Raw genomic sequence first — 16,981 nt, 5'->3', positions numbered from 1 at the left:
TTCAAACTGATGGATATAGAGCACTTTCATTAGCCATGTCTGACACCCAATATATGCAAATATGCTACTTCAGAATAAGATAGTCTCCACCTCTCTAGTAGACAGGAACAAAAATATAATGAGTGTGATTTTTCATCCTTCCAACAAAATTAACATTATACCGATGCGATTCCCCAAGACAAAACTACAGAACTTCCAAGGCTATGAGGCTGATCATCCCCATTTATAGATAGCACTGAGCTGCAGAAAAGTGAAATCCATAGTCCCAAAAGTGGGAGCAAGATGAGAGAACTTTGTTCTTCTCACTGAGAGTTTTACAGAATCATCTTAGAATTCCAGTCAATTTGATGTATTTTCCTCCCTTTTTATTGGCACACAAATCAGGACACTAAAGTGTGACTAGCTCTGTAAAGATACATAAGGAATTTGGTTGGAAAATAGTGTCCCCAAAGCCCCCTAACTCAAGAACTGTCTGTTCAGAAGACAGTGATATTTAAATCACTGTGTGCTAAGAAAGAGTATTGGGAATATTGCCAGGTCACTCTGGCCTTGTCCAATAGGTATGAGAGCAAGGAGACAGGTTTGGGTTCATCACTTCAGAATGAAAAAAACAGTCAGAAAAAAACGCATTTTTTCCAGTGCATTACTGCAGCCTCCACTACCCAATGTTTCTGATATTACTGCAAGCCAGTGGGGCAAAAACACGCACTGTGATGACATGCTGACTACCTCAGAGCTGCCTAATGATACTGAAAATCCATTCCTCTGTAAGGAGATGCATACCAGAATTTGCAGTTAACTTGGGCACATGTCAAAGAGAAATATTTCACAGCTGCCTGAGGAAAGAATATTAGGTCATGGACAGAACATATAAATACCTGACTGATAGGCCATGTAAGACTGTCACAGACATCAGAAACACCAAAGCAGAAACACTCTGTGCAGCCCTGAGGATTTCTTTCTTGCAAATTGTAGAATCCTGGTTTACAGAGATCACAGTTTTCGCCTTCTACATTTTCCTGTCAAAGGCATATAACATTTGGTTCACATCAGCATTATTATGGTAACAAATACAGTGGATTAGATAGGATTTAGGCACAACAGCATTCAGAAGGTTATAAAAGAAAACATATTTCAGCATAGCAGGATTATTGAATAAGACTCACAGCTTAAAACTGAAACTGATTAGAAAAATTAATCAGAATTTGCCAGTTCATCAAAATCTAAACAAGTCCCAGCAAGGGCCCTATTGCAGTAAAATTTCAGCACACAGCCAGTGTTTGAAAAGCTTCTGCCATCTTGCCAGTCTACTTCTCTTGTAGCTTGACTTTGTAGTTTGCTCTGGAGATAAATTCTCACGTTCACTGAATCCAGACGCATTACCTTTCAGATAGCTCACCAGACAAAATCCAGAAAGTTCACTTTTAAGGCCAGGCTCTTGGAGCTACCATAGGCAGCATCAAGACAACGGTTCCTCAACCTTCTATTAATACTTACACTGTGCTCCCCTCTGCTGCTGCCATCTCTTCTGGAAGTACACCACATGTACTTGTAATGGCTGGCAGCTCTTCCTCCCAGTATGCTCTGGCTAAGGTCCAGAAACTCCTACTCCAAAAACAGAGGTGCTACACTCCTTTAGCTACTTTCGCTGGCCTGCTGCCTCTTTACCATGCAAATTGGGTAGTTCAGAGCATACTGCTACATATCTCTTTCAATGCAGACTTTAATGGGGGGGAAAAAAGCCAAAACAATACACCCAGTATTTTTTTTAATGTAAAATTTGTACAGCCAATATGTGGTTATTTCATCAAAAAGTTTATAGACAATTGCTGCTGACAGACAGACGAGCAGAGATACTTGATAAATGCCCACAAAGTTCTGTAAATAGTAGATCTCCATGGACATATCTACACAGTAACATACAGAACATTTCCTACTGCCAGGGACAAGATTCTAATAATGTCCTAGCCTTGCATCAGGACAAAATCTGGACACATACCACTCTCCCATCTCAACCTTTGGTTTCCACTATGGGAAAATTCCACTACAAAGGCAAAGAGAACTTCACAGAGCACCCCACACAGTTCCCAGATACATATAGGTTAGGACACCAAGGATGCAGAGCGTACAAGTGAAGCACAACTTCCTTTCTGTTTTGAGGAGGCCTAGATGAGCTCTGCATTGCCATGTGAAATGCAAAACCTGCAGACCAAATTCTGCTTTCAGAAGCAGTTACCAGGGTACCCTCACTTCAGTCAAAAGAATCACTCCAGATTCCAGATTTACATCAGATTTGGTTCCATAGAGCAACTTTCAGGCTTACTAGAGAGAAATCTGAGACTTCCAGCTGTCTCTTCGTCTGTAGTGTTTGGTATGTCAAGTTTATGTAATAATATGGCCAGTCTTCGCGAGCGAAGATTTGGGAAAGGTCATTAACCCTTCGAGCCTGCGCAGTGGATTTTTTAGGTGAGACACAGCGTGCGCTGAACTGAGCCCACCCTTTAATCCTGAGGTTCATCTGCCGGGGCCGAGCAAGCTTGGACAGTGGCAGTGAGGGTCTCAGAACGTAGGTTTGTTTAGAGTGACCTTCTCTTAGATGGATTGCCTTACAGGGCTGACGAGCTCCATGTAAGACCTCCCTAAATAGGTAGGTTATGTGCTTTTGTAAGCAAAGTACATGTGGGTTTTGCAAAGCATATTAAAAATTTGTGATCCCCAGCTCTGACTCAAAGGCTGAGGATGACTGCTTGTGTTTGTTAACATCCAAACTTGGAAAAAATCTCAGGTAAAGTGGCTCCTGAGATAATGAGATTTTAAAATCTTGGATTTTTACAAAAATAGTATTTATATGGTCTTTTCAGCTTTTTTATTTCTCAATCTTAGGATGCATTTGGATCACATATTTCACTGTCTCTGCAACATTATTACACAGAAATTATTTATTTCTTAATGAAAAATAAAAATCTTACCCAATGACTAGGCCTTGAGAGTTGTGTTTCGTGAAAGATCAAATATCATGCAAGGCAGTGTATAAAACTATTCTTGTTTTATGCTTACTCTGCTGTGTTCACAGAGCCTGCCAAGTCTTCCAAATCCTGTTTCCTTCACCTGATATTTGGAGCACACAACTTTTCTCCTTTCATCTCTTTAGGGTGGCCTGATGGCTGGTGACACTCTTAGTGATCTGACCTAAAAATTCTGTATGCCAGGCTCATGCCCATTACGGCACTGAAAGGGGGTAGTTTCTTGTCCAGTTTGTAACAAAATTTTCACCAGTTAGCTGCATTGGCTGATATAGCATTACTCTAGCTCAAAATCAGTCAAAAAGGTTGTATCCCTTTTTTCATATTTAAATTGGCTACTGGAGCCATTTCTTTCTTCCAGACTCTGGTTATTTATATGTTTGATATTTTGGATCAGATAAATTATGCAAAAGGACTAAGAATTTTCAGAAAAATTGTCAAACAAACCACGTTTTTTCGGCTCCTGTTCATTGTCATACTTGGCAACAAATACATAAACTACTAGCTAACATTTGGTTCAGAAAATTAAGCAACTTCTTTAAATATTAACATACAGCTTTGTAATTAAATTCAGCGGTATCTACAGCTGCAAGACATTTTAAGGGGTTTGGATATTTACCAAAATATAAAAGGCTGCAAAATTCTCTCTTTAAACATTTTTTTATGGTTTATATTTTGCAATTGAATAATTAAATCGTGTTTCATACATACGTCTAGTGCAATTGTTCCAACAGTTCTTTCCAAATGCCTGCTGTTTCCTCACACAAAGCAGATGTCTTAAACACATCCAGTTTTTTACAAGAAATCAATCACTTCAGAGAAATATCAGCTCACCCCTAAAACTAAATACTGCTAGGCATACACTCATTCTCTCTGTGACTCCCTCACATTCACATGTACAGTCTTATTTCATTTTAATGTCACCCTGGCCCATTATTATAGCAAATTTTGTATCAGTAACATACAGAACTACTCTATATAAATTACCATGTTTTTCAGTACAGAGAATAGTTAGTAATTTTAAGTTCTAGGTTGTCAGGTGTACAGTTACACCAGGGTACTTCCTATAAAAGAAGTGATCTCCCCAGTTAATGAAGTAACTTCACTACTAAAAAGGAGTTTACAAATCAGTGCACAGATTCAATCTTAAATAAAAATGACAGTTCAGTACTCACTTTGCAAAGACAAGGTTCCATGCATGGATCTTCATTAATGCTACCAATCAGGCTGCAGTTACAACGCAGGCAGTTTGGATAGCCCTGATAACCAAATGCACAACGATCACATTTTTCTCCCATGTAACCTTCTCTGCATTGACACTGACCTGGCCAAGTTCCTTGAATAGCAAAAGTAGAGATAAAAATAAATAAGAGCAGGCAATAGGCTGTTTTCAAGATGTCTCAGAGGATGTAAATAATTCAGCATTCCTTTTTTATTACATTCTATGTTATATTCCACACAGATACTTGGCATAAGGTCAGTCTCACCACCTATTTTTCATGCTAAAATACCAGATGCACAGAAACTGCAGCAAAATGGATTTTGTGACAGCTGTAACAGCATTCACAAACAACAGTGTTAGATCTCAATCCCTCATGCTGCTTTACATAGTAGGAGCCCACAGTCCCAACAGAACACATTCAGGGACCTGACCTACCTTAAAATCATAAAATTGTGTTATGCCTCAGCCTCACCTTCCTAAAGATTCACCATTGCTTTGAAGTGGTACCTAACAGGTAGCCATTCAAAAGTAGATAAGTGTTCTCTCAAGCTAGAAATACAGCCAGATTTGAAGTTTAGGGAAAAGGTACTTCCTGCTCCCTTACCACGCTGCGAGTCAGAATGGTGCTCATCTTTAACACAGTCAGAACTCAGAGAGCCGAATGGGTCGCAGTCACAGGGGTAGCAGGGGTGATCCTCATATGGAGAAACCTACAAAATGATAGTTTTCTGTCAAATTCTGAAATTATTAACTGGGAAAAGTACAGTTACGTCTGTTTCTTGTCTTCGATCACCAAAACTAAAAGTAATGAAGACTGGAAAAAGCTAATATGGAACAACAGATCAAAATAGATCTAGTTTTAGCCAACAGAAGGATCAGGGAATTGCAGTCTAGAAAAAAACTTAAATGTAGGAACAAAATTTGGTCTTCAGTAGCACAAAGGTATAGTAACTGCTAAGGGCTAGATGCTGAAGCCTGACACGCTGAGCATAAATGGACTTTTTTTTTTTTAATGTAACAGTAATTAACCACTGTGATGGCTTGCCAAAGATAGTGAAATGTTGAAGACAAGAGTGGATGCTTTTTGCAAAGATATTCTGTTCAAAGAGGAAGGAAATTAAAGAAATCTTTGCCTCTGTGTTCAATGGAAGGACAGATGATCTATTAATGTAGACTCATTCTGACTTCATGATCTATATATCTTTGAAATATAAGGTGATGCAATGAATATGGCAAGGACTTTATTTTTTTTCAGGGAAAATTTTCCTTTGAGGTGATTCAGCTGTAAAGTAAATCATTAATGACCTCTAGACACACATTTAATGGTTACAAGTTGATTGAAGACTTTTCTTCAATGCTTCTTACAGCAACTGTAACATAACCTCTGACTCCAATTTACTTCTTTGGATGAGCTGTGCCAGCTACCTAGCCATATTCCTATGGACTCAAACTCTGTTAGCCACATCTTAACAAATGTCTTCTAGAGTTTAGGTCATTTTTCTGAAGAGTGATACTTGTCAATAAACTGGAAAGTACACAGGTTCAGAGAGCACAAGTCCTACAATAATCACATCAAGAAGAATATTTGTTGCAACATCTCATAAGCCAAAGAGTCTGATCTTAAAACCATGCAACAGTCCTTTTTAACACTGTTTGACAGGGCCTGATTCAGGATGGTACATAATGTTAGCACTTTTGAAGACTTTAATACTGGCACTTTTTATAGCTTTATCCACAGGAAAAATGGGTTTCCTATCAGAACATGCACATTTGCACACTACTATGTCAAGCTTCATCCTTACTTATTTTTTTCTTCTCCAACAGCTTGACCTGCCCTCCCACACAGCTGGACAAGTATTTTGTTTTTTCCTGAAAGTTTTGCTGTTATATGATTTACAAAAAAACCCTCTACAGTTCTTAGCTATTATGTAACTGATCAAAATATACATATATTACTTACAATCAGCTGAAATACACACCATGATACTACACTGTAATTCACCAAAACATGAGAATGGTATTTTCTAGATCTTACTTTGTGTGGTCTAAAATATCCATCAGCACACATTTCACAGTTGATCCCAGTAGTATGTTGAGTACAGTTTAAACACACGCCACCTCCTGTATACTGGCCATGAATATCCATGCTCCTTTTCTGATCTGCAATACTCTGATTGTAATAACAATCTTCTGCTTTGTTATGACAGTTGCACTCTGAGAAGAAATGGAAATATTTTTTTTTATTTATATTGTGTAACAGTTCCTATACCACTGACATTTTTCAAAGTGGAAAATGTAAGTAGAAGAGCCTATCAACTTGTCTCAAAAGTGTGCTTTTTCCCTTTAACCATGCTATATGCTTCAACAGTCTTAATACACTCTATTTCTTAGCAAGTTAGCACATTTCAAAACCACTATCACCATTTCAATCGCACTGTTTCTAACAGTATTCTGTAGGTCCCACTAAGACAATCCTGTCAGGACTGAGGTCAGCAGTGATGTGTTAATTAGTAATAACTGTTCCTTCATTTTATGTCTTCTGCAGAAGAAAATCTGCCTAATTCCTCTCTTATTTTTATTATAGGCAAAAATCTGAGAAGTCAACAATGCCAGTACACAAGTATAAATTTGATTTAGGTTGGAGGATACTTCAGTCCAAACTGTCATAAACAACTACTTTCCAAAGAGTGATATTAAGACTGGTGCAAATGCTTTAACCAAAAAAACTACTTTTCCATCCAGAACTTTAAATTTTATCTAATAGGTTCTTAATTGTCTGCAGCTTGTGCTACGTATTAGCACTGTGAAGAGAGAAAATGCATCGACTAGCCCTAGCAACACAATCAGCCATACTGGCACAGCTTAAGTCAACCTATCAGACAATCTGAAATGTAATTGGCCAATAGGGAGTATCTTTCAAAACCTTTGTTATCAGAACAAAGTTGTTCATCTGACAAAATTTATGATCAATGCAAGAAATTTGCATTTCAAGTAGCTAACAAAATGATTGATGCAAATCTGCTAGTTTCTACAGGACTACAATAAATCCACAAATTCCTTTGAAAAAGAGACTCTGAAAGCTATACTGCATGACAACTTCACTAGCCAGCAAGTCAGGTTGGACAGATTATTTAAAATCAACTTAACAGTTACAATTAGAAGTAGGCTTTCTACCTTTGAACAATCCCATGAAGACAGTTCAGAGTTCATGGATTTTTCTTGGGAATTAGTACAGATCTACATGAAAGCAAACTCAAGCAAGAAAATAGTAAGGCTTCATGAAACTAACTAAATGTCTGCATACTTACTCTCACATTTGTTCCCTGCAGAAAGGGTTCCTGGTCTCCATGGTTTCTGATGGTAGCCTGGACAGCATTTGTTACAGCTCTCTCCACATGTGTTGTGTTCACACTGGCACTGCAACTTCTAAGAATAAAAAATTCACTTCCTTTAAATATTTTTTAATGGATAATTTAATCAATGTTGCCAAAAGTCTGCCCAGTATCGGCCTAACTCCAAAAAATGTCAAGACCCACAAATACTCTACAATTAACACTAAATTGCTCAACCATGCTATATCAACTCTTGGGAAATAGCCTTTCTAGAACAGGAGGGGCAAATCTCCTGTGTTTCAAGAGAGACTGTTTCTTGTGCCCCTTGAATTGTTTAAATTCAATGCCAAAGAAAAAGAGATTACTTTAAAGAAGTTATACTACCAGAGACCCAGATATGCTTCCTCAGAAACGGAAGAAAAATATGGCAAATAATTTGTATGCACCATATCCTAAGATCTCTTTTACCTTCCTCTTTCTCATTCTCCTTAGGTGATTTTTTATTTTAATTGGAAAAGTTGTTTTGTGAAAATAATGAGATTAAAGAATACCTTTGTGACTTCATCCAGAGGGCAGCTTCGAGCATGGCCATAACAAATACACATACCACCAACAGAGATGTCCTTTATTGAATAGTAGTACTACAAAAAACAAAGTTGAAAAAGGGATGAATAAAAGACATTTAAATGTATTTACATTTCCCTGTCCTACTCTGCAAAATAAAGTATCAGCATTCGATTACACTGTGACTTGAAAAATAAAATAAATACTTTAAAGTATTTAAAGTATTTGGGGAAACCTTCTATTTTTGCTTTATTTATTTTTCCCATGTTTTTCCTCATTGGTATGAAATAATAACTGACTTTTAACTTTTAAGTAAGTATGTAAAATTCCTCAGCTTCAGGAAAGACTACCAAATGTGACCTCAGCCAAAATTTACTTGTAAAAAAAACATACCTTTTTTTCACCCTTTAAGAAACCATAAAGCATTAAAAAATTGCCATATTTTAATGTCAGTCTGGGAACTAAGAGTATGCTTTCTTAACATGGGAACTCCGCCCTCCCTTAAAACCACTTTGCACACTCACTTCCAGACCAGCTCTTTGTTACTACCATGTAGCCACCGAAATATTCTATCCAAACTCTTAGCTTCAAAATTGGTGATACAGCAGAATACTATCCATTAATATTGCCAGGTGGTGAGCAAAAGCAACATACATAAGGAAAGGATTTCATTTTCAAGGAAAAGAAGAGGCAGGAAACGACCATCTGGGTTCAGTTACAGCTGCAGTATCAACATGGTTGGCCTGTTTGTATCCTGGGAATTATGTACTACAGGGGAACGAAAAAGAAACACTTTTTGAGGATACTTCTAAGAGAAGAGTTCAAGACTGTCAGACCTAACAACCCTGAAGTCATCTGGTTCAGGAAGAGGAGGTGTTCCTGGGTGGTCAGACATGCTGACTCCTGGACTGTTATTTCTTTGAACGATCTTGGAACTGTAATAAAATAGACTCTTTGATTTCATACTTTTTTTTTTTTAATGTTTTAAAATTTCTTATTATGTTCAGTGTTTTAGGAGGGTTTTTAATGTTACGCTTGAACTACAAAAATCATTCAAGGACTTATCATGAACAGGAAGTCCTTAACTACAGAGAAGGAGGTTAAGACTGAGAAAAGGAGGAGGACAAGAGCAGAATTGTATTTTTCACTGCATTCCCTCCTTCATCTCCTTTGTGTTATTTTCTTACAGAGTATGGGTCACAGCAGCTGCGTGCAGCTTGAAGTTGAACGAGAGAGACCAATGCTAATCAAATGCTATACACAGAAATAAATAAACAAAGACAGAAATAAAGGTGGTGTTGAACACTTAGAAAAGTTCTGCATCGGCAATTTTTCAGGACTATGTACAAGAAACCAAACATAGTTGGTATCAACAGCTGGATGCAGAGTCTTCAAAAACAATAAAACAGCATCCAAAAAGCTGGAAGTGATTATCTTTGTTACAGTTGGTGCACAGTGAGACACAAAGTGAGACATCAGTATTTGGGAACTCTGCCCAATAAAATCTATGTGTTCTGAAAAAGAAAATGCGTAGCTTTTCATGCACAACTCTACTAAGTAGTGCTAGGTGGAGTAGGCCTAAGCCCAGGATTGCACAACTGTGTATGTTACAAAAGCAGTGGGAATGCTTGTCCTCAATATTCTAGTTTCTCAGCAGTATGTTTGTATGCTTCCATGTCAACCCTTTCTTTTTGGTGGTGTATTTCTTGCTATTCCAATACTATCAACAGATCTAAATATCAACCAGTCTGCTCCACAGGAACACCTCACCTGCTCAGGCTGTGCATTTCCCTACTGCCGGCAAGGCACAAGCTGGAGCAGCCGTCCAATATTCTGCTCCTGAAGTCTTCATGCTAGCAATTCCCATAGGAGTCAGACAGAACACGCAGAACACATCCAGATTTTACACTTTAAAATGCTGCAGCTGAATGAGCACCTGCATGACCAAGGTAGAAGTGGCCCTGACTTGAAAGTACCCACCAAATTTAACCAAATCCAAGTTCCTTTCTCCCTTGTACTCAGCTATCCAGACAGCACAAGGTTTGCCTGTATCAGAGAAGTCACAAACTGCAAGAGTTCTGTTCCTGCACAAGGAAGCGTTGCCTGCAGATATTATTCAAGGCAAAGAGCTAGAAAGGAAGGGATAGAGGAAACATTCTTATGTTTTTCTGTCCTCATCAGAAAGCCTACTTCATAGAAAAACTTGAAGCCTGTGATGTCGTAACCTATGAATTGTGGGCAAATTAAGATGGTTAAAATGGCGAGATACAAAGCAGAAATACTGCAGAACTGTCAGTCAAGGTAGATGCTGTCATCAGGGTTCCAATACTGAATTTATATGAGAGCATGGAGAAGTCAGCCTAAGCACTTCCTGTAGAAACTTCCTCAGTTTCAATATCAAATGTGTACATATCAGTCAACACTCTCAGAATTCTCTCCAAGGTTTTACATTATTATTACATTATTATCATGGGCTTTGAAACAAATTTAAGAAAATTCTCATGAGACACAAAAATTCACAATGGCAAGGTTTTCAAGTATTTATTTTTATGAATGACAGCACTGGGTCCTGAAATCCTTGATACACCAGAAAAGGTACTACATTTGCATCAACAGCAACCTCAAGTGGTATTTCCATAATCCAAACCATATTTTTAATTTTGATGATAAAGCATTAGAAACACTGTCCCTAGCATAAATCATTTACAGAAATAAGTAAAACAAACAAAAAAACCCAAATAAAAACAATCTCTAAAAAGTTTTCTCTCAAAGTTGTTTATGACAAGGTTATTGTTGTTAAGGCTGTCAAAGGGAAGGCAAAATTAACAACATATCAAAACAACTCTGTGAATGGCAAGGATTAAGAACTGCCTCTTTCCCAAGGAGATAAGAATATTCTCTCCCATCAAGCTATTCTGAATACCCTTTATGAACAATCAGCTTACCCTTCTGGTAACAATGGGGTCTAGTTCTTTAGGATCATTGTGGCTGAGAGTCATGAGGTCAGCATTCAGAGTTCTAATACGCTGCAGTCGTAGGCGAATGTATCGTGCAGAAGTAAATTCCAAAAGCTTCTGTGAAGGATCATCAGCGCTAGGCCTACCATTGATCAGTGATGTGTGAATCTAGAAAGAAAGGCTGGCTTAATCATAAATATAATTGTGATTTGTTTGGAACAATATCAGTCTGAGAATCCAAACCATAGAACTTAAACTTCTTTCACAACAGCTCCAGATGGTGACATGTTAAACTACACAGAATTCCTTTTATTTTCCCATTGTCTATCTACAGGTAAAATTCCTGCTTCCTGACTCACACATTTCTGAAACCTCCACTATCAGTTCATCATAGTCCCGAGACTCCTGGACTTTTATGGAGATAGCACAAAGAAAAGAACAGTAACAAGGTTAGTCCCTAGTTCCTGCAGTTGCTTCCTCTCCCTCATTGGAATGGAACGTGTAAGTCTGGCCATAGGCACAGTTTTGTCCTTACAGATCTCTTCTCCACAAATAGAAAAGATCTTATTGCAAAACATAATATGGCACACATTCTCAATCTGGGGTCATTAATTCTACACCCAGAAGTGACAGGGCTGCACAGTCAGCAAGGAGTATTTGGTGATACAAGAATGCAGTGGGAAGCCACAACACAGATGACAACTGAAAGCAAGGGGCTGCCACCACAAATCCACTCATCTGGCCTCCATCTTTCTTGCACAGTTCTAATCGGCCCCCCTAAGATGACATTTGGTATCAAGCTGCACAGCTTACTCTGTGCTTCCTTCTTTCCAAAGTAACTTAGGAATACACAAGGATATAGTCTCATATGACCCTACAGTTCCTGTTCCATTTTATGGAAGAAACTGAAAAACAAAACCCTACAGGCAACAAACAAATGTTAAAAAGTTCACTTGGTGTCCATAACAAATGGGCCAGTCAGCCGCATTTTAGAGTTCATGACATATCCCCCTTTATGAGGAGTAATTTTGTCTCACATACTACTCTTGAACTTAATAGTTTTAACTTTGTCCAGTACTGTCAAATTGTTCCCCTGAAAATATTTCTAAATAATGAAGAATATTTTACTAGTATTTAAAAAAACCCAAGCACTTAGTTCTGTAGTGGAGCTAGGGGCTTCCCAGAGAGTAATTGTGTTATTTCAAAGACATACAAGGGGAGACTAGTAATGGAGGTCACACTTGCAAAATTATTATTTTGCCATTTATTGGTTACCACCATTCCATCTTAATATTCTAACACACTGTCTTCAAAGAATTCCACTTTTCTGATACCCCATTCATTTTCCAACTGCAGAATAACAGTTCTGAAAACCAAAATTTTTCCAGGTCCAAACCTGCAAATTAACACCACCCTATATAGTGTTCAGTTCTCATAGAAACACAGAGAATTCTTCTAGTCCATTTCCTATGCCAAAGCAGGATTTACTAAATTTGTTAGATGTTTGACCAGTCTGTTCTTGAAGACCATGGTTGGTGCTGACTCCACAATCCTCCAAGGCAATCTATTCCAGCCCTTTCTGGCTTTATTGTTAGAAATGTCCCTAGTCTCTAACCCATATTTTCCTTGTTACAATTTCAGAACTCTTCTTGCATCCTGTCACAGACAGGACTTTTCCTCCTTGTACCCATGTTTTATGCAACTGAAGACCGAAGCTGCCCACCACAGTCAGTCTGTTCTCTTTAGGAAAATTGGTGGCAACATATTCATTCAGAAGTCATGTCTTCTGCTGGGAACTGCAAGGCAGAATTGTTGGTCAAATATTCAAATATCACTGCACCGCTTCTATTGAAAAATTTAACATACATATAGTCAACTATAGATGTATTCTAAATTCTGTAATAATACACTATATTTTTTAGAGACAGTAAAAGAATCTTTCCAAGCAGGAAAAGGCAAAAACAGTAGGGATAGTGACTAAGACACTAAAGAACAAATATAATGATTCTCTTCACACACTGCTAAATTTGGCTAATATATTGCTTATATAAGCTTAAACACGGAGATATATTTGTATTACATTTTTTTTACTTATTTGTACCCCATGATTCAGGACCATTTTCAAATAACTGCATTTTAAGCCTTGGAATTCATCACAAGCCCTAACTTCATTATGTAAATTTCTGGAAGCAGATCTTCAAGAAGTATAAATTAGGCAAACAACAGAACTTACAGTAGAGCAGCTATACCTCTTCAAACCTGTAAAAAATCTAGCAGTTAAAATAGCATAGTGTCTGATTTGGCAAAAAGTGTTATTATTGACATCCACGTTTAGATACGTGGTCTTTTTACCCAGTTATTTCACACCAAGACACCTCAAGCTGACTGCAGAACATCAGGACGCTAACAAGTGCTGGATATATGACAGACGCTTATAGAGATCAGCTGGTCTGCAGGATTCATACAGGGCTATTCTTAAGTTGAACAGAGTGGCCAGAATCAATTACAAAGCACTAAAAAGGGTGCCAAGGGTCCAGGTTGTGAGATATTCTGTGCAGGGAATATTCCTGTCTGACAGACATTCCATTTACAACAAAGCAGTCCGTCCTTCGTGAATGACAGGTTTTATGCACATGTGTTTATCGACTGGTTGGATCTATGGGCCGAAGCCAATTGGATGAGATTCAACAAGGCCAAGTGCTGGGTTTCATGAGGAGCAGCTGAGGAAGCTGGGGTTGTTTAGCCTGGAGAAAAGGAGGCTCAAGGGGGATCTTATTGCTCTCTACAACTACCTGCAAGGAGGTTGTAGCCAGGTTGAGTGTCAGTCTTTTCTCCCAGACAACAAGTGATACAATAAGAGGAAATGGCTTCGAGTTGTGCCAAGGGAGTTTCAGTTTGAAAATTAGGAAAATTTTTTTCAAGGAAAGGGTTGTCAAGCACTGGAACAGGCTGCCCAGGGAAGTGGTGGAGTTACCATCCCAGGAGGTATTATAAAGACATTAAGTGTGTCACTTAAGGACGTGGTTTATTGGTGAACTTAGCAGTGCTGGGTTAATGGTTGGACTAGATGACCTTAAAAGTATTTTCCAATCTAAATGATTCTATGATTCTATGCATTACATTGAAATTTAATGCTGTCATTTTTTATGTTCTTATTTTTTCTGTTACTGCACTCAAAAAAAAAAAAAGGCATAATATTTGGATAGTGTGACCCAATTAATTATGTGTACCATTGAGAAAAATGAATGAGAAGAAAAAGTCAGTAAATTGAATCTCTGGCATCCTTCAGGCTGGAGTTGTATGCTCTATTAAATGTACATTACAAGAAGCACTGTTCCTACATAGTCAACCTAAAGGTTTTCTGGTTAATTATGTAGACAGGTTAAGTTTCTTTGTTCCATCTGATCTGTTGGGGAGATACTAACATGACTGCAATAAACATTTGATTGAAGTGAATGGGACTTGATGTTACTGAATTTCATTGTTTTTTCTTGCTGATAATTTCAAGTTTATGTGAATGTTTGACACACTTTGGCCCTTAGCTGCATACATTCCGATCTTTATTTATTCAAGAAATAAAAACATACTGATTTCTATTAAGCTAAGAGTTACTAGCACTCTCCATGGGATAACGCCACATTTATTATCACAGTCATACATTATAGCGTTCACAACAGAATAACCGCTGGTTTTAATGTATCATTTCATTATGTGCCTGCCTCTATGTAATAAATTACACAAGTACCATGAATAGAGTTTGTTAAAAGAAAGAACAATCAACAGCGAGGCTGCACAACTCATAGCCCTTTTAATTATGCTACATCCCTGAAACAATGCCAAGGCTTGTTTAGGAGTTCCAGCTGTGCCAAGCACTTCAACAGTGTTTGCAGCTTTATCTCACACAACCAGGTGTTCCTAACACAGGAGTTTTCTCTACTAAATGAAAAACCTGGCAGAACATAGAGCCTCTGTTACAGTCTTTCAGGATAAAGTAACTAATAATTCACAGCTAATAGCTACCATCAAATTATGTGGAAAGAGAGAACAAAGAGCTTAGTAATGGGAATACATAGAGCCAAAGACATGTTTCATCCCAACATTTTAAAGTTTACTTTTCTGGTACATGATATAAAGACGATACCATTAAAGAAGATTAACAGATCACCTGGTAGCGCTGATGGCGATGAACTCTGTAACTGGAATTAAAAGGTGTTCAAATTGCTATCAGTCCATGTTCTTCATCAGAAACTACAAGTGCAAAAACCAACATACCTCTCCATGTTCCAGGGGAACTAATCTGGAGTAATAGGAGGTGCAGATCACTTCATCATCTCTCTTGTAAGTTGGCGGTCCAATTCTTGGAGTAATATTATAACGAGTTAAACATTCGGTATCACTAATTGCATAGTACTGCCATGGTCTGAACTCTGTGCCATCTATGGAGCGTTCCAAAATCCAGTTTCCAGGTCGTGGAGCATTAGCAGCTTTGATGATGACATATGCAACTTGAAAGACCTGAAAAAAATGCAAGAAGAAATTTCAATACTTCATTATGCTCTATAAGACCACCAGAATCAAAGTGGATAGTGAATTAAAAACTTTAAAAGCAGTTTACATAGGGAGAGAGTAAAATTTGGTACAGTAACTCTGGATAAATTTTTTGCACAAACTTTTGACAAGGGGTCCATCTAATTGTGTTTAGGGCATCAGTCTATGCTGATGTAACAGCTGAAATCTATCTCCACTGTACATTTCAGGATTAGTTGGGTGTAACATTCATTCTGTGAGAAATGTGCTATTTAGCTTTTTTGAGCCTTCGAGGGATTCAAAGATTTGTGTATCGGTTGGGGGTTTTTTTGTTTGTTTGTTTTGTGTTGGTTGGGGGTTTTTTTTACATAGATGCAGCCTAAAAAAACCTCTTTGTTTCATATTTTAGCTGGGGATTTAATCCTCTTTGTAATAGCATTTCTGGTAAGTTTTTTACACCCTATATTAAAAATTTATGTGCAATCCCTTTTTATTCTGTGTTAGTTATTTCAACAGAAGACTACTTACAGACTGCTAAAAATACTGACGGACAAATAAGGTGAATATGACAAAAATAATGGTGACAAAATAGCTAATATTCTTAACTAAAGTTGTGTAAGAGCTATACAGGTATCTTGACTATTTTTTAACAACCCTGGGTCCAAAGTGAAATCCCCATCCACATAGCAGCACTGTTCATCACTTCTGTGAGCAGGCAGAGCAGTAATTAAGTTCATATCACCTTTTAAATTACTTTGTCATGGGAGCTACATAACCCACACTGGCCCTGAATTAGCTATAGCATTAGACAAGAACACTGAAGTGCACTTATTGAAAAGCTACTATCTTCTCCCTCACCCAATACCTACGACATCACTTCACTTAAAAAGGCTGCATTTTGCAAGTTCGTAACACTTCTATACAGGAGTTCAATGTTTCATACACATTAGAGTATCAAGCCACATTTAGATGAAAGAAAAACTCTGTATTATTCAACCATCTCAGAGGAATGTATTCCCACTTGAGCAGACTGCCTGGTCGGCTGCTATTATCATCATAATTCCTGTCTGCATGTGCAGTATTAATACTATGTTGAGTTCCAATTTGTCTGAAACCAGTTCTTTCATACATTATAAATTCAAATTTTTAGGCTTTTGTTTTGCAACACACATTAAAGCCAGAGCAAGAATAGTACTTGCCACATAAAAGGAGGTTTTGATTTTTTCAAATGGGGAAATAAACTCCCAAAGATAAATAGTAACTGCATTGCCTATGCAATCAGGAAACTACTTTTGAAACAAGACATTCTTTAAGTGAGCAGAACTTTAATTGGGAGGTCTTGCACACATGACAAGG

The 16,981-nt window shown here is 37.8% G+C and overlaps 1 protein-coding gene across 1 annotated transcript in view; it reads right to left on the bottom strand.

The window, feature by feature from the left end:
* Nucleotides 1-16,981, bottom strand: part of LAMA1 (laminin subunit alpha 1) — a 123,919-nt gene that overhangs the window by 56,099 nt on the left and 50,839 nt on the right. The window contains exons 6-13 of the mRNA XM_017819428.1: nt 15,371-15,613; nt 11,087-11,266; nt 8,129-8,218; nt 7,554-7,671; nt 6,281-6,459; nt 4,850-4,955; nt 4,199-4,359; nt 879-1,019 (exon numbers count right to left, since the gene is read on the bottom strand). Of these exons, the coding sequence (XP_017674917.1) occupies nt 879-1,019; nt 4,199-4,359; nt 4,850-4,955; nt 6,281-6,459; nt 7,554-7,671; nt 8,129-8,218; nt 11,087-11,266; nt 15,371-15,613 (1,218 nt within the window). The remainder of the gene's footprint in view (nt 1-878; nt 1,020-4,198; nt 4,360-4,849; nt 4,956-6,280; nt 6,460-7,553; nt 7,672-8,128; nt 8,219-11,086; nt 11,267-15,370; nt 15,614-16,981) is intronic.

The sequence above is a fragment of the Lepidothrix coronata genome, unplaced genomic scaffold (genome assembly GCF_001604755.1).
Source record: "Lepidothrix coronata isolate B3197 unplaced genomic scaffold, Lepidothrix_coronata-1.0 Scaffold75, whole genome shotgun sequence".
Taxonomy (NCBI): domain Eukaryota; kingdom Metazoa; phylum Chordata; class Aves; order Passeriformes; family Pipridae; genus Lepidothrix; species Lepidothrix coronata.
This window is presented reverse-complemented; position numbering and strand designations above follow the sequence as displayed.